The 18,806-nt window shown below is 38.9% G+C and overlaps 1 protein-coding gene across 1 annotated transcript in view; it reads right to left on the bottom strand.

The window, feature by feature from the left end:
* The window catches only part of LOC126162393 (adenosine deaminase-like), a 173,585-nt gene that overhangs the window by 25,599 nt on the left and 129,180 nt on the right, over positions 1 to 18,806 (bottom strand). The window contains exons 4-6 of the mRNA XM_049918871.1: positions 14,257 to 14,393; positions 8,162 to 8,365; positions 7,785 to 7,897 (exon numbers count right to left, since the gene is read on the bottom strand). Of these exons, the coding sequence (XP_049774828.1) occupies positions 7,785 to 7,897; positions 8,162 to 8,365; positions 14,257 to 14,393 (454 nt within the window). The remainder of the gene's footprint in view (positions 1 to 7,784; positions 7,898 to 8,161; positions 8,366 to 14,256; positions 14,394 to 18,806) is intronic.

Here is an 18,806-nt window from a genome sequence, read left to right as displayed (position 1 = left end):
AAAAACAAGGTGATGTTGAGACAGACTGTCTTAGCACGTTTCATTTTAGGTTTTACACAAGTGACCTGCCAAATATGAGCTGAATCTGTTGGCCATGTCTGAGGTCTTCCCCCTGGGGGTGAAGTTACAACACTTGGTTGAAGGTAACACAACGTATTTTTAAAAATTGAATTCAGATGCCTCATTCTAACAAAAATATCTCATTGTTACTCTTATGCCAGCTGAATTTACTCATTAGTACCAGATGTGGCCTGATTATCATCTTCTATTACTGTTAAGAATTCCATAATTTAAGTCTCATCATGCAAACCTTAAAGCTAACTCCTCAGCTATGTTTTATGAGTCACTTCTGATATTGTTATAGTATGGACTGAGTACCATGACACCAAGGAAATTTGGGACATGGTGTTCCAATTATCATCCCAAAGACATGTAGCTGATGACACAGCTAATCTGTAAAATGTCCCACTTGGTTCGTCAACATGTGGCAAGATGATCTTGATGACTTGTTGACATACGATTGTAACAACTGGCAGTGCATGTATTATGCTGCCAAACAACAGAACAGTCACTGGGGTATTATTTATACATGCTGAGCAAGGCATGAGGCATGTAGAGGCAACCACAACCAGAAGGCTACTATGCTGTTGGACTTCCAGCATCCATAGGACAGCCATCATCATCTCCAGCCAACTAGTCATACAATTAGGTCCTGAGTTCAGTGTGCTGTGTTGCCCTGCTTCTACACTGCTGTCCAGTGCTGTTAATGATACCTGCCAGCACCACCTGAGCCTCAGGTGCCTTGACTATTAGCCCCAATCTCAGCACCAGCAATGAGAAGCACCTACATCTTCTCTAACATATTGGAGCAATAGAGAGTTTTCCTTCACCTCCAATGGATTCCTGCCTCCCTGCTAACTCATTGAACACAGAATGCTCAGGCGGAAGAGCCGAACACCATCCCAGTCAACCTGAGAATGGCTCCTCCACCACCCACTGTTGTGGTCACCATACCCCGGGCCTCTACAAGTTGTGTTGGAAGAGATACTGGCAAAGGTGTTACTATCCTTATCAACAGCTCCGAAAGTGAGTAGCAGCACATGTGCTTTATAACCACTCATGGGTTCCTTGTGTCTATTGTTTCCATCCTCATTTTCCAATTCTGTGTGGAATTTGTTAGGGATGAAGATAAGTGTGTGTTGGAGATGAGCAAACAGACAAGTGTAGACGTAATTTAGAGTTGTCATATAAGTTCTCAATTTAAAAGTCCTCAAGGGATCTATACTAGTAGATATGTTTTTTGACATTCAGAGAGAATCTGAGTCTTGGGCAGAGCTTTTTCATTTCTTTCCATTCCTGTGCTGTGCTCTTTCTGCATTATTGGTGATTCTATTTTCTACTGAGGCATCTGAAACTGTGATACAGCACTGATGGGGAAAAAAATTCTGTACCATAACAGTGTCCTATGGTTTACATTATTTTGCCTTTTCATCATGGAATGCTGATTCAAAGAAGTACAGTAGGGTACTGAGATACCTCAAGGATCTGGGGTGAATCAATGACCCTGATGTCATCATTATACAGCTCCTGATCCTCAACATTCAGTCAGCACTACAGTGGAGAATCTACCTAGTTGTCAGGATCAATGTAAAAAATAATGGGAGAATGCATCAAGTTTCAAGGATGTATGATGAGAATAAATTGTTATTTAAGTAGTAGGAGCTGAAATAAGGTTTCGAAGGTTAAGATTGTGAAACATCTGTGATTGGACAAATAAATCAGTGTTTCAGTGTTATTGTAGAGTTTATGGAGTTCAGTACACTGAACAGGTCTCTCTCAGATGAGAAGTGAAGATTTGAGTGATAGTTCTGCAGACATTATGATGAGAAATGCAACTTTAGTGATGTTATCACAGATTCCTTTTGTAAACAGTTTAATCTCTTCTTGCCAAATTCTGTGCTTGTACTTTAAGTAGCAAATTTCATGACATAGTGATAAAATATAATTGGTTAATGTGGTGATATTTAATGTGGGGAACAGAATGAATGTGTTGGTAAGGATGAGTGATATGTTGATGAAGTTTGGTATAGATTTAAGGGGTTAATTCACAGATAGAAGTGAGTATTGTAAATTTGTAATTTTAGTTAGGTCAAGCCCCCATGAACCGTGGACCTTGCCGTTGGTGGGGAGGCTTGTGTGCCTCAGCGATACAGATAGCCGTACCGTAGGTACAACCACAACGGAGGGGTATCTGTTGAGAGGCCAGACAAACGTGTGGTTCCTGAAGAGGGGCAGCAGCCTTTTCAGTAGTTGCAAGGGCAACAGTCTGGATGATTGTCTGATCTGGCCTTGCAACAATAACCGAAACGGCCTTGCTGTGCTGGTACTGCGAACGGCTGAAAGCAAGGGGAAACTACGGCCGTAATTTTTCCCGAGGGCATGCAGCTTTACTGTATGATTAAATGATGATGGCGTCCTCTTGGGTAAAATATTCCGGAGGTAAAATAGTCCCCCATTCGGATCTTCAGGCGGGGACTACTCAAGAGGATGTCGTTATCAGGAGAAAGAAAACTGGCGTTCTACGGATCGGAGCGTGGAATGTCAGGTCCCTTAATCGGGCAGGTAGGTTAGAAAATTTAAAAAGGGAAATGGATAGGTTAAAGTTAGATATAGTGGGAATTAGTGAAGTTCGGTGGCAGGAGGAACAAGACTTCTGGTCAGGTGACTACAGGGTTATAAACACAAAGTCAAATAGGGGTAACGCAGGAGTAGATTTAATAATGAATAGGAAAATAGGAATGCGGGTAAGCTACTACAAACAGCATAGTGAACGCATTATTGTGGCCAAGATAGATACGAAGCCCACACCTACTACAGTAGTAAAAGTTTATATGCCAACTAGCTCTGCAGATGACGAAGAAATTGAAGAAATGTATGATGAAATAAAAGAAATTATTCAGATAGTGAAGGGAGACGAAAATTTAATAGTCATGGGTGACTGGAATTCGAGTGTAGGAAAAGGGAGAGAAGGAAACGTAGTAGGTGAATATGGATTGGGGCTAAGAAATGAAAGAGGAAGCCGCCTGGTAGAATTTTGCACAGAGCACAACTTAATCATAGCTAACACTTGATTTAAGAATCATGATAGAAGGTTGTATACATGGAAGAACCCTGGAGATACTAAAAGGTATCAGATAGACTATATAATGGTAAGACAGAGATTTAGGAACCAGGTTTTAAATTGTAAGACATTTCCAGGGGCAGATGTGGACTCTGACCACAATTTATTGGTTATGACCTGTAGATTAAAACTGAAGAAACTGCAAAAAGGTGGGAATTTAAGGAGATGGGACCTGGATAAACTGAAAGAACCAGAGGTTGTAGAGAGTTTCAGAGAGAGCATAAGGGAACAATTGACAGGAATGGGGGAAAGAAATACAGTAGAAGAAGAATGTGTAGCTTTGAGGGATGAAGTAGTGAAGGCAGCAGAGGATCAAATAGGTAAAAAGAAGAGGGCTAGTAGAAATCCTTGGGTAACAGAAGAAATATTGAATTTAATTGATGAAAGGAGAAAATATAAAAATGCAGTAAGTGAAGCAGGCAAAAAGGAATACAAATGTCTCAAAAATGAGATCGACAGGAAGTGCAAAATGGCTAAGCAGGCATGGCTAGAGGACAAATGTAAGGATGTGGAGGCTTATCTCACTAGGGGTAAGATAGATACTGCCTACAGGAAAATTAAAGAGACCTTTGGAGATAAGAGAACCACTTGTATGAACATCAAGAGCTCAGATGGAAACCCAGTTCTAAGCAAAGAAGGGAAAGCAGAAAGGTGGAAGGAGTATATAGAGGGTCTATAAAAGGGCGATGCACTTGAGGACAATATTATGGAAATGGAAGAGGATGTAGATGAAGATGAAATGGGAGATACGATACTGCGTGAAGAGTTTGACAGAGCACTGAAAGACCTGAGTCGAAACAAGGCCCCCGGAGTAGACAACTACTGACAGCCTTGGGAGAGCCAGTCCTGACAAAACTCTACCATCTGGTGAGCAAGATGTATGAAACAGGCGAAATACCCTCAGACTTCAAGAAGAATATAATAATTCCAATCCCAAAGAAAGTAGGTGTGAAAATTACCAAATAATCAGTTTAATAAGCCACAGCTGCAAAATACTAACACGAATTCTTTACAGACGAATGGAAAAACTAGTAGAAGCCGACCTTGGGGAAGATCAGTTTGGATTCCGTAGAAATACTGGAACATGTGAGGCAATACTGACCTTATTACTTATCTTAGAAGAAAGATTAAGGAAAGGCAAACCTACGTTCCTAGCATTTGTAGACTTAGAGAAAGCTTTTGACAATGTTGACTGGAATACTCTCTTTCAAATTCTAAAGGTGGCAGGGGTAAAATACAGGGAGCGAAAGGCTATTTACAATTTGTATAGAAACCAGATGGCAGTTATAAGAGTTGAGGGGCATGAAAGAGAAGCAATGGTTGGGAAGGGAGTAAGACAGGGTTGTAGCCTCTCCCTGATGCTATTCAATCTGTATATTGAGCAAGCAGTAAAGGAAACAAAAGAAAAATTTGGAGTAGGTATTAAAATCCATGGAGAAGAAATAAAAACGTTGAGGTTCGCCGATGACATTGTAATTCTGTCAGAGACAGCAAAGGACTTGGAAGAGCAGTTGAACGGAATGGATAGTGTCTTGAAGGGACGATACAAGATGAACATCAACAAAAGCAAAACGAGGCTAATGGAATGTAATCGAATTAAGTCGGTTGATGTTGAGGGTATTAGATTAGGAAATGAGACACTTAAAGTAGTAAAGGAGTTTTGCTATTTGGGGAGCAAAATAACAGATGATGGTCGAAGTAGAGAGGATATAAAATGTAGACTGGCAATGGCAAGAAAAGCGTTTCTGAAGAAGAGAAATTTGTTAACACCGAGTATAGATTTAAGTGTCAGGAAGTCATTCCTGAAAGTATTTGTATGGAGTGTAGCCATGTATGGAAGTGAAACATGGACGGTAAATAGTTTGGACAAGAAGAGAATAGAAGCTTTCGAAATGTGGTGCTACAGAAGAATGCTGAAGATTAGATGGGTAGATCACATAACTAATGAGGAAGTATTGAATATGATTGGGGAGAAGAGAAGTTTGTGGCACAACTTGACCAGAAGAAGGGATCGGTTGGTAGGACATGTTCTGAGGCATCAAGGGATCACCAATTTAGTATTGGAGGGCAGCGTGGAGGGTAAAAATCATAGGGGGAGACCAAGAGATGAATACACTAAGCAGATTCAGAAAGATGTAGGTTGCAGTAGGTACTGGGAGATGAAGAAGCTTGCACAGGATAGAGTAGCATGGAGAGCTGCATCAAACCAATCTCAGGACTGAAGACCACAACAACAACAAGAGTTAGGTCAAGCTGGAGTATTATGATTGCATAATTGTAGGAAATCTCTTGGAATTCCAAAATCCTGTCCTGATGAGATTGTCAACACTACTGCCAAACTGACAATTGAATATCATAAACTATAAGTGTTTAATGGCCAAACTTTGCCTAGAGACTGAGTGAGACAGCCTACAGAGTAATCATGAAGCAGTGAGTGGATTGCATAACAGTGGACTCAAGTGTGAATGGGGTGGACAAAAGCAACCATTGGAGTCAAAGTGTAGTAACTGAGATCAACTTTCGTAGTGTGCGTTCACAGGACTTTCGCGCACTTTTCTGAAACAGCCACTAACTATTACGATATGAACTACAGAGGGCTTTGTCATTTCTAATTCTGTCTGAATGTCTGCTCTATCTGTCACTGGTGGAGCACCAAGCTAAATTCAAGAATTCAGTTTCTACAAAGACGGGAGTTAAGTTGTGGTATGGATGGTGTACAACAAAACCAAGAAAATTTGAGGCATAGAGTTCCAATTAGCACCCCAAAGACATTCAACTGACAATGCAGCTGACTTGCAAAATGTCCCACAAGTTATCTCAACATGTGGAAAGACACTAACAATGATTCACTGACACAGCATTGTACCAACTGGCAGTGCATGCCTTCATTGCCATACAGCCAAACAAACAGTCACTGTGGTGTTATTTATAAGTGGTGAGCTAGTCATCAGGCAGGATCAAGGCAACAGCCATAACCACGTTGCTGCTGTGCTGCTTGACCCTCCAGAATACATTGGACATTTCCATCATCATCAGCTCACCACTAGTATGCCGAGGTCCAGAGTTCAGTGTGCCACACAGCAGCCCAGCAAGTGCCAACTGAGCAAAGGACTCCTTGACCACCAGCTGCTGTCTCAGTAATCATGTTGCTCCCCAGTGGTGTGTGTGGCCTTCAGGCACGTCGACCCCCATTGCACCAAACAAAGACACCATGGGTCAGGGCCAAGCTGTGCTACTGGATGAGGGCATACACTTGTATCTAATCCAGCTTGTAGGAACAATAAAGAGTTCTCCTGAATTCTGTTTCCCTTGCTGTAGCCTCTGTCACCTCCATCAAGTTCCTGTAGCCCCTGCCAACCCATAAGCCCACAATGCCCAGGTGGAACAGCCAGATGCCATCCTGACCTCAAAGAACAGTTCCTCGACCATCGCCCTCAGAGTCACTACACCATGGGTCTCTGCAATGTGCATCTTTTAGAAATTCTATCTTCTTCTGATTCATTTCCTGTTTTTACTGACTTTGCTCTCAACTCCCAGCAATTAGACATCAGTTCTGAATGTTCAAGATCTCAGGTTCTGAGAGTTCAAGATTTATTATCTTCAGTTATTTTATGTCTTAGTGCTGTACAAAACATAACTGCATAATTAAGCTTTAAAGCAAATTCATCCAAGTTTGCTGGAAAGGAATTATCTTCATACTGCTTCCTCCACTGACTGGTATTTTTAATGTTTTATTTTATATTGGAATCCTATGATTACATTGCTTATCTGCAAACCACAGTAACTCTATAATGAGATCCCTTAAATTTTGAAAACTTATTCTGTATTTGCCCATTTATGTTAAGCATTATCATTAGCCATTACGCTAACAATTTCAGGGTTTATTAAACATGTTAACTGCATGTCATTAAATGTAAACTCTACTTGACTAATTCCTCTTTTTGTATCAGCAGTACAAAAATTCTGCACAGAGGATTCATGTATCTGATATCTGAGTCATTATTATGTATCTATCTGCCACATCATTCAGAGAATTCCTTTAAGGGGAACATGCTATGGGTTTCAGGTGTAACAGCTCTCTACTTTTTCTTACACCAGCAGATTTAAGTAGCAAACTTTATCAAAGTACAATGATATCACATATAGGTTTTCATGTGCTCTAATCTAAGAGATATGAATATAATAGAAGGAAACATTCCACGTGGGAAAAATATATCTAAAAACAAAGATGATGAGACTTACCAAACAAAAGCGCTGGCAGGTCGATAGACACACAAACAAACACAAACATACACACAAAATTCAAGCTTTCGCAACCAACAGTTGCTTCGTCAGGAAAGAGGGAAGGAGAGGAAAAGACGAAAGGATGTGGGTTTTAAGGGAGAGGGTAAGGAGTCATTCCAATCCCGGGAGCAGAAAGACTTATGCTAGGGGGAAAAAGGACAGGTATACACTCGCACACACACACATATCCATCCGCACATACACAGACACAAGCAGACAATCTAAGAGATATGGTTGACATTCTTGGCAACTGTGTACAGGTTTCATGTAAGTGCATTCTTCAGAAATGATAAGAGAAAGGAAAACCTCTGTTACTTACTCTTTGTACCATATCAGCTCCCCCAGCTTCACCAGCATGCAGTGTTCTGTGAATACCACATTTTCTAGCTTCTTCATATGCAGCAATCTCTTCTGGGTTAAGCGGCACTTCAACTGATTGAAACATTACTTGTAACAGTTATCTCATGCTGACATGAATTACCTATCTGATGTAATCACAACTGAACAATGTCTTACTCTTCTCAGGCACTGTACTTTGATTTTGAAATTGTGAAATTGGCTATATAGTCAGATTCTATTATTTATTTTTTAAACCAGAGATTCCACTAATTTCAATGTCAAATAAGAGAAGAAGCATTATGTTTCAAAGTAATCTTTTTCTCCTTTAATTTTCTCTAATGAAAGCAAATAACTTACCATAGGTTTCTGATTTATCATATGCATTCATTGCTATGTCCATTCCAACAACACCTTCACCTTTAAACTTTTTACATAGTTCCAAAACATCCTTTATCATGCCTGTACCATTGAGTGCACAGAGTATAGTCTTTGCTTTGACACCAAAGTCAGTTTCTCCACGTTCAAAGCCACGATTTACAGCATTCACAATCTCCCCTAATTCTGAAATGGAATAAATGATTATTATTTGACTTTACTTTGACATAAAGTGAGGACAGACATTCACTCGCCTGCATATATGTTGTGGGTGAAGCATAAGCACACCCTAATATGAAAAAATTTCAAATTTCCATTATTCAGACACATGTAACTTAGTTTTGAGTATCAGATACAGGAACTTCTGAACTATGTTCACAAATGGGAAGAAACACAGTATGGCAGATGAAGCAATGGCCAAAGCAAAAGTGTCAAGGATGTACTGAGGAAAATAAAGATCACAGGAAATAAGCAGACACTATTTTATGTAAGATGAAGAGGAGGAGTTGGAAATGAACTTATTTATAACATATTTACAGCTGCTATCACTAAAATATCAGTGAAGAGTTTAAAAATAGCTTCAATGACAGTGAAATATGAGATTAACAGCAACAAAAAGAAAAGAAACAGAATGTAATCAGTAATTGATGTAAAAAGAGAGACAGAACAAGACAAATAAAGAACAGGGAAGAAAAAAGATAATGTAACATGGCATGCCTGGATTTTGTTGTCCACCACTACTGTCAATCATTCACTTATGTGTGTTACAGTGACATGTATGGTTACTGAAGCAATGCCACTCCAAAAAAGTACAATTCAATGATTATTGAGATCCCACTGTTTTTTATTCATATTATTATTTCCCAAAAGATTTGTGAATACTGGTGAACTCATATAATATTATGAAAAGGGTAGACTGCTCCTCACCATATAGTGGAGATACCAAATACAGACATGCACAACAAAAAGGTGTAACCTTTCAGCCAGAAGGCCACCTTTCACAATAACCAACAAACACACACATATTACCCATATGCACCTCATACATATGTGACCACTGTCTCTGGTAGCAGCACCCAGATTGTGAGCAACTGTGCATGATGCAAGAAGCAATCTGGGTGGTAGGGGTAGCTGGGATTGGGAGGGGATGGGGAGGGGAGAGCAGGGTACAGGTGAGGGACGGTAAAGTAGGAGCATACGGGAATGAGGTGGAGAGACGGTAGGGCACTTAGGTGCAGTTGGGAGGTTAGATGGCAGGGGTTGGAAAAGGAAGGAACTAAAAAGACTGTGGGTGTGCTTGTGGAATAGAAGGTTGTGGAATGGGAAAAGGAAAGGGAATAGGTGGATGAAGGACAATGACTAACAGAGTTTGAGGCCAAGAGTGTTGTGGGAAAGTAGTATATATTGCATGGGGAGTTCCCACATATTGGTAGGAAGGATCCAAATGGCGCATGCTGTGAAGTAATCATTAAAATGAAGGAAGTTGTGTTGGGCAGTGTTCTCAGTAAATGGGTGGTCCAGCTGTTTCTTGGCCACAGCTTTTTGGTGACAATTCATGTGAACAGACAGCTTGTTGTTTGCCATGCTCACATACAATGAAGCATAGTGGTTGCAGCTTAGCTTGTAAATCACATGGCTGCTTTCAAAGATAGCACTGCCTTTAATGAGACTAGGTGATGCTTGTGACCAGACTGGAGTAGGTGGTGGTGGGAGGATATATGGAACAGGTCTTGAATCTAGGTCTATTACAGGGATATGAGCCATGAGGCAAGGGGTTGGGAGCAGGGGCTGTGTAGGGATGGACAAGGATATTTTGTAAGTTTGGTGGACAGTGGAATATCAGTGTGGAAGGGACGGGGAAGGATAGTGGGTAGGATATTCCTCATTTCAGGGCACAATGAGAAGTAGTCGAAACCCTGGCAGAGAATGTAATTCAGTTGCTCCAGTCCTGGTTGGTACTGAATCACGAGGGGAATGCTCCTATGTGGTCAGATGGTGGAACTTTGGAAGGTGATGGGTGATTGGAGAGATAAGGCACAGGAGATTTGTTTCCGTACAAAAGAAAGTAGTGTCCTTCACTCACCTATTCCTTTTCATTGTCCCACTCCACTGCCTCCTAATCCACAAGTGCACCCACAGTCTGTAACTTTTCCACTCCCATCATCCAACCTCCCAGCTGCACCTTCATGCCCTACCCTCTCTCCACCTCATCCCTGTACGCTCCCAAAAATAACATTTTACTGTCCCCCAACCATACCCTGTCCTCCTTCCCCCTCAGCTAACCCACCACCCAGACTACTTCTCACACCATGCACAGTTGTTCACAGTCTGGCCCAGCAGCCAGAGACAGTGGTCGTGTGTGTATGAGCTGAATGTGTGTGTGTGTATGTGTGTGTGTGTGTGTGCGTGTGTACGTTTTCTGTTTTGGGAGAAGGCCTCCTGGCTGAAATATTACGCATCTAGTACTCTTTTTGTTGTGCCTGTCTGTGACTCAACATCTCTACTGTACATCTCTGCTATATTATGAGTAGAAATCTATTCTTTTCATAATACTGTCATTAGTCCATCCTGGATTTTCCACTGTTTGGCGAACTCATACAGTTATGTGAGATAGTAAGAAAGAGAAAAAGTTGTTACGCAAGCAACTCTGGATAAATCGGATTGTCTTTCACTGACTTACATTGGCCCTATTGGTAAATCAAATGCACTGGGTAACTGTTATATCACTTGATTTAGATAGCTATCTGCTTTATCAGTTGTACATGTAAATGTCTATCTAAATTGTGTTATACTGTGAACTATTTTATTAATAATTACATTTTAATGAATAAATTGTGAGGAAAACTTAACATAGGCATAAAAAACCACAAACAGATTAACAAAAATGAGCAGAAAGTTAATTTGGTGCATACCTCAAAATATAGTTTCTACATAATTTCACACAGCATATTCACAACAGAAAATTTCAGAACAGAGATTAAAAATACACAGAGAATTGACAGTAAAAGAGAAGTATCCAACTAGCATACAGTTGAATATCGGGTTTTTACAAACTCCTAAAGTTCTTCCCTCTGACTATTGATTGGTAACAAACAATTAAAAAAGAAATCTGAATAGAGAGCACAGAAAAACGAGTGGGAAGTAAATTAAGACTAACAGCCAAGGTGCAATTTCCAGAATACTGTGAAAAATGGGCTGCCTGTGGATATTAAGTTTGAAATGACATTTGAACTTGTAAAAAAGTGCCATCAAAACTGTAAAGGGAAACAAAATATAGCTAAATACAAAGATGATGAAAAAAACAAGAAGGACTTTTGGCAGAAAGCATATGCGATTCAATATCTCCTCTATATGGTGAGTAGCAATCTGTCCTTATGTAATAAAAAATGAAACTGAAAGGGAATTTTCATAGGCAATAGATAAGGAAAAGGCCAACAGAAAGCAATAATTAGAGTTATACCTGAAGCAATGTGCAAAAGTAAATGTGAACTATCAAACTGGAAAATGTAGAATGCAACTTACAACATTATATGCACGAACAGATTGGGCAGATCTAAATTATATCATCCACGTTAGTTTCTTCTTTCTCACTAATAATGTGCAGGAGAATATGTGAACAAATTACATCTGCATTATCACTCTGCAATTCACAATTCAGTGCCTGGCAAAGGGTTCATCAAACCACCTTCAAGCTATTTCTTTACCGTTCCACACATGAAGAGCACATGGGAAAAATGAACACTTCAATCTTTCCATGCAAGCTCTGATTTCTCTTATTTTATTATGTTGTTTCTCTTATTTTATCATATTTTCACACTCTTGAGGAGAAAGTTAGTGATTGAAATTTCATGAGAATCTACTGCAACAAAAGTCTTTGTTTTAATGACTGCTACCCCAATTCGTTTATCATATATATGGCACTCTCTCTCCCATTTCATGACAATACAAAATGAGCTGCCCTTCTTTGAACTTTTTTGGTGTCCTCTTGTCAATCCTATCTGATGTGGATTACACACCTCACAGCAGTGCTCCGGAAAAGGGTGCACAAGCGTAGTGTAAGCAGTCTTCTTAGTAGACCCGTTGCATTTTCTAAGTGCTCCGTTAATAAACTGCAGTCTTTGGTTTGCTTTCTCCACAACTTTATATAAGCGATTGTTCCAATTTACATTATTTGTAATTGTAAACACTCAGTACTCACTTGAATTTACAGCCTTTAGGTTTGTGTGATTTATCATGTTATCAAAATTTAGTGGATTCCTTTTAGTACTCATGTGAATGATTTCACATTTTTCATTGATGAGAATCAATTGCCACTTTTCACATCACACAGATATCATGTCTAAATCATTTTGCAATTTGTTTTGACTACCTGATAATTTTACAAGATGGTAAATGACAGCATCATCTGCTAACAATCTAAGAGGACTGCTCAGATTGTCTCCAAAATCATTTACATAGATCAGGAAGAGCAGAGGTCCTATAACACTTCCTTGGGGAATGCCAGATATTACTGTCTTTTAGCCGTTCTCCTTGTTTGCTGTTTGTCTTAGTCCCTTCACTGCATGTGTTCCTGTTTTTACGCATTTGGGCGCTGATGACCATGCTGTTTAGCGCCCGTAAACTTCAAACACACACACACATGCCAGATATTACTTCTGTTTTACTCAATAACTTGCTGACAGATAGTCATGAATCCAGTTGCACATCTGAAATGATACTTCACATGCACATAATTTGATTAGAAGTCACTTGTGAGTAATGGTGTCAAAAGACTTCTGGAAATCTAAAAATATAGAATCAATTTGGCATCACCTGTTGATAGCACTCATAAGTTTGTAATGACTAAAGAGCTAGCTGTGTTTCACAGGAATGATATTTTTTGAAATCGCGTTGGTTGTTGGCAATAAATCGTTTACTTCAATGTATTCATAACATTCAAGCACAGTACATGTACCAAAATCCTACCGTAAATCAGTGTTAGTGATATGGGTCTGTAAATCAAAGAAAGTTCTCCTATTTCATTTCTTGGGTACTGGTGAGACTTGTGCAACTTTCCAGTCTTTAGGTACAGATCTTTTGGTGAGTGAGTGGATATCTTGAATGGAGGCCTTGCCTTTATTAAATGATTTAAGCTGCTTCACTATGCTGAGGATATCTACTCTTAAGTTACTCATGTTGGGAGTTGTTCTTCATTTGAATTTTGGAATATTTACTTCACCTCCTATGGTGAAGGAATTTTTGAAGGTTGTATTTAGTAACTCTAGTCCAGTGGCATTGTCATCAGTAACATCAACATTGTTATCACATAATAAAGGTAATGATTGCCTCTTGCTGCTAGTGTACTTGATTGATTTATTTATTTTTATTTTTTTTCCCAGATTTCGAGACAAGTTTTCATCATAGAAACTATTAAAAGCATCTCACATTGAAGGTCATGTTAAATTTTGAGCTTCTGTAAAACTTTGCTGATCTTGGGGGTTCTGCATACATTTATAGATTTAGCATGCTTGTTTTGTTGCACAATTTTCATAAGATAATTTTGTTCCTTTTAGAAGTGAATTAGTCAGTTCAGAACCTGGATAGTGTTTTATCAGTTCAGAAACTTCCTCTCACCATTTGAAACTCATCTTTATACTAACTGCTGATTTCTATCTCCTTCAACTACATACACACAAGTGGGACTTGTCCTGTATTGGAAATTAATGATAAGTATGATGTAAAAAAGTACTAAATATAAGAAGTAAACCTATTTAAATCTATGCACCTGGAAAAATTCACCAAGGAGTTAACCAATAGCACAAAAGTAATTTTCCTAGAGATATTACATTTTCAACAGTAAAGACATACTACACTCCCAGATGAAGCTATATCTGTGAATACTTTTGAACCATTAAGAAATGAGCTATCTGACAAAATGCTATAAGAAAAAGGAAATACAAAGAAAATCTTCACCATGGTTCTAAAACTATCTTCTAGTAGCCTGTATCAAAGCACTGGTAATAAAGCATATACCTATTAAGATAATTTCGTATCTAAATATTAACGCAGATTTCTTTGTCAATAGTTCCAACAATTACCTTTCAGTTTCCCGTGGTAGTCCTCTGTGCCCATCCAAAAGTGTGGACAGTATCGCGCTTCAACATAAGTTACTCCATTTTTGGCTTCATCTTCACAGAATTCATATGCAATTCTCTCCATGGCATCAAGGTCACCACTGTGAACATTATTGTTTGCCTAAGGAGCTACATAAAGTAACAAACATATTTTAACAAGTATGTCTTAGAATTTTCCTGTTTTGTGATAAATGTATTTTCTATGTCTGTCAAACACAAACTACATAATGGCAAATATAAGCAGAGTCTCATATTTCTGATCACTTCCCACAGCTTCAGTAATTTCAGATTACATTAGTTAATATAGGCCTCCTCGAATTAAATTCTTCTAGGACTATAACATAAGCATTGAAGTGTTTCTGCTGTGATGCATTTGTTTCATTGCTCACATTTTGTGAATAATTTTGAGTAATGGAGACCACTCACCAAATAGCAGAAGCATTCGGTTATTGATCACACACACACACACACACACACACACACACACACACACACACACACACACACACACACACACACTCTACAGTGCAATGAATGGATATACACAACGATGAGATTTCAAACTGACAGGTGGACTAGGTTGGGGTCGTGTCAGATGGGGTGAATAGAGGGAGAACAAGGCAGGTAGCAGGAGGAGGGGCCTGTTGGCTAGCAGCTCAGAGGAAGGCAGAGGTAATCAGGATAGGAATGCAAGAGTAAGACAAAGCAGGAGCATAGTTTAGGTGTGCAAAATGTGGGCACTGGAACCTGTAATTTCATATGACGCATGATTAAGACGACATGGAGTCATGGACTGGGAGGGGATGACAAAACAGAGGAAGGGAAACTGTTGGGTAAAGAGTGTGGAGGCAGTGGGCTAGCAGAGATTGAGGGCAGGAAGATTATGTGTGTGGTTCAGAAAAGCTGGTGCTGGAAAGATGGATCCAGATGGTACAAGTTGTAAAGCAGCCACAGAAATTGAACTTGTTCTCAGTAGTGTGCCACTGGATGGTCAATACTGTTCTTGATCACACATTGATGTTTGCCACTGATTCTGGTGGGCAGCTTGTTGGTGATCAAACTTACATAACATGCTGTGCAGAAATTGCAGCAGAGCTGGAATATGACATGGCAGCGTTCACAGGTGGCCCTGCTCTGATCGGATAGCATAAGTCTGTGACAAAGACAATAGCAGGATGTGCTCGGTAGATGAATGTCTTGCACCTGATTCTTCCATAGTGATCTGATCCATAGGACAATGTGTTTGCAGAGGGAGTGGCATAATAATGGACCAGGATTTTGCCAGAACTTTCCTTACTGTTCATATTTTCATAACACAGGGTGTCCCGGGAGGAATGGTCAATATTCACAGATATGACGAAACAATCATTCAAAGCAAAAAACTCTAATAAACATGAGCTCTGAAATGTATACCTTCAAAAAGTTATGAGCACTAATTTAGTAGAAGAGACATGTTTCACAGTACCAAAGATGAAGACGTGCTCTAAAGGTATGCATTTAAGGGCACATGTTTACTGGACTTCTTTGCTTCGAATGATCATTCCTGTTGTATGCCTGAATATTGACCATTCCTCCTGGGACACCCTGCATACTTTCTGCTGCAACCTATGTTCAATTATGTGCTTGGCAAAATTATTGCTTTCTTTCATCTATTTACTGGTCCTATGAATAATTTTTTGCGCAAGGTGTGCACATGGTGATGTACAAAAATGCTTTATGATACTGAACAAGTATGATGTTATACAGGGTGTTTCAAAATGAACACACAGGTTTTAAGGCATTGTAGAATTTATTACATTCATTACATAGCACCATGTCATCAAATACAGAGTGTTTCAAAATGAATATACAGTTTTTAAGGCTTTGTAGCACATATTACATTCACCTTACAATTAGAAATAATACACCAAATGAAAGAACAACTCAAACAGTTTTGTTTGTATAGCTGTGCACAATGGGAAGAGCATGGAATGACATAGAGTGACGGTAAAATGTGCTGAACGAGTGCGGGTCTTTCACGTTTAGCCCCAAGAAATATCCCCGTGGAAAGTTTATTGAACTTTCTTATATGGTGAATCAACTGTAAATGATGTTTCTTATCTTGATGTGTGACAGCTATGGCCCATTCCTCAATGGGAAGAAGCTGAACAACACATCTTTATTTGGGAGCAAGATGGTGCACTGCCTCACTGTCATAACTTAGCACGCGACTGGTTAAACAACATTGTATATGACCGGTGGATTGGGTGCAAGGGGCTGGTTGACACAGCAATTTATGCATGATCTCCATGTTCACACATGATCTGACGCGATCATGTGTATGTCCCTCTGATACCAGCTGATCTATCTGGCCTTAGAAACAGTGTTATTGCAACAGTTACTCCTGACACACTGATCAACTCAATGTGTGATTAGTGTTCACACTGAATAAGTGTAAGAAAAACTGTTTGTTTCTCTTTCATTTGGTGTATTATTTATAATTGCAAGGAGAATGTGATATGTGCTACAAAGCCTTAAAACCCTGTATATTCATTTTGAAACACTCTGTATTTGATGACATGATGCTATGTAATGAAAACTTGCAAATTGCAAAGATAACACAGTTTACATAAGTACGTACAGTAAATTTGTTACAGTAATTACATATGTGGCTCACATACATCTCTCTCTCTCTCTCTCTGACACACACACACACACTCACACACACACACACACACACACACACACACACACACAGAGGAACTCCAAGCCAAAATGGAGTCTGGAGTCTGGAGTCAACACTTAAATGAGCTAATCAGAAGCTCTGTTCAGCATATTATCCCCTTAGACGTACATCTCACTCTTCATGATTGATAACATTTGCTATAGTTGTAAAAGAAATTATTTTCCAATAAAAGGAAAGCACCTTTTTTTGGAAAATAATTGTCTTTACAACTGTAGCAGATGTTATCAGTCATGAATAATGTTCATAACAAAGGTGGATGTTCTATTGAGAGAGAGATATCTAGCATTGTATTGGACCAAAGACAATAGTACTGCCTTATTTTTCATATTTTCAGTCCCTATTGTACTGTTGAATTCCATTCTTGGGCAACACATCTAAAGATAGGCACAACAAGAAGGTTGTCAAACAAGCCAGCTAAGGGCCTTTTTGGCCAAGAGCTAACTTGCATGACACTCTTTTTGTTGTGCCTATCTGCTACTCTACATATCAAAAATACACCAAAAAATCATTTCAAAATACGTGCAGTGCAAATCACAAAGAACCATGTTGACCATTATTCAGAAAACTTAAAATATTAACTCTGCATTCTTATACGTATACGAGATTATTATATTTTTGTACACGAGACATGAATTATTTGAGTGAAACCATTTTGTCCATTCACACAATACTAGAAATAGACAAAATTTTATGCTTCCCACCCACCGCCTCAGATTGTATGCCCAGGGACCTCAATACATGGGAGTGAAAATTTGTGATAAATTAAAAGGGAAAAAGTTGACGCGGATGAATTTAGGTTCACTTAAAAGAAAGCTATATGAGGCACTGACACTGAAGTGTTATTACTCAGTGGATGAATTCATGCAGGACAAACTGGAAATTTGAGCTGGATGCAATGTGTTACATATTCCAAGACATTTCCTTATAGTGTTATCATTTACTGTAGTGCTATTATTTATTAATGTGCAGATCATTGTAACTGTATTATAAATTTTTGACATGTCTCCTGTACGCAAACTAAATGGATTTCAAATATATGTCATGAGATGAATAAAACACAACTCACAATAAAGTGGTTATTCAGCAGAAGTGAGCTGTAAGAATATTGTGTAAAGTAGATAACCACCATTTTGCCTTTTTAAGTATCTTGGAATTCTTACACTCACTTCAAAATACATTTACCCCTTAATAATTTTCACAGCTGATGAGAAAGATCAGTTTTAGCTAAATTTTGATCCACACAGCCAACAAACAAGACACAAAAATAATTTTCATGTTGACTTTGCACCATTGTCTAGAGTTCAGGATGGTATTCATGCTTGGATTGTAAAATATTCAACAAGCTCTTATCTAACATAAAGCAAGATATTCAAGATATTGGGATATCCTACCAATTTAAAAGATAAAAAGGAAGAGAGACACGTCTCATTAGCCACTCCTTCTTCTTCAGTTTATCTGAATATCTAGATTCAGAAATTGTCAAGTTCTCTGAGCTACATGGGAAATTGTATTGCCCATTGTAAAGCTGCATTACATGCTGTAGTAACGTGCTGTAGATATGACTCATGTTCCACACAAAAAAAAAAAAAAAGCTACTACATTCAGGTAAATAGTAGCTATATAATATAACTAAGGAGGGAGCAGCTTTTTTTATACTGAAAACTTTCTGTCTAGTGTACTCAATTAAATTATCTGTCATAAGCATGTATAGCATTAATGAGTATAGTGATAGTTTGCTGTTAATATATACACAGATTATGTTTTTATGATCTCCTCATCTTTTGTTAAT

Source organism: Schistocerca cancellata, chromosome 2, assembly GCF_023864275.1.
Source record: "Schistocerca cancellata isolate TAMUIC-IGC-003103 chromosome 2, iqSchCanc2.1, whole genome shotgun sequence".
Classification (NCBI taxonomy): domain Eukaryota; kingdom Metazoa; phylum Arthropoda; class Insecta; order Orthoptera; family Acrididae; genus Schistocerca; species Schistocerca cancellata.
Note: the sequence above shows the minus strand (reverse complement) of the source record. Positions and strands in the feature narration are given on the sequence as shown.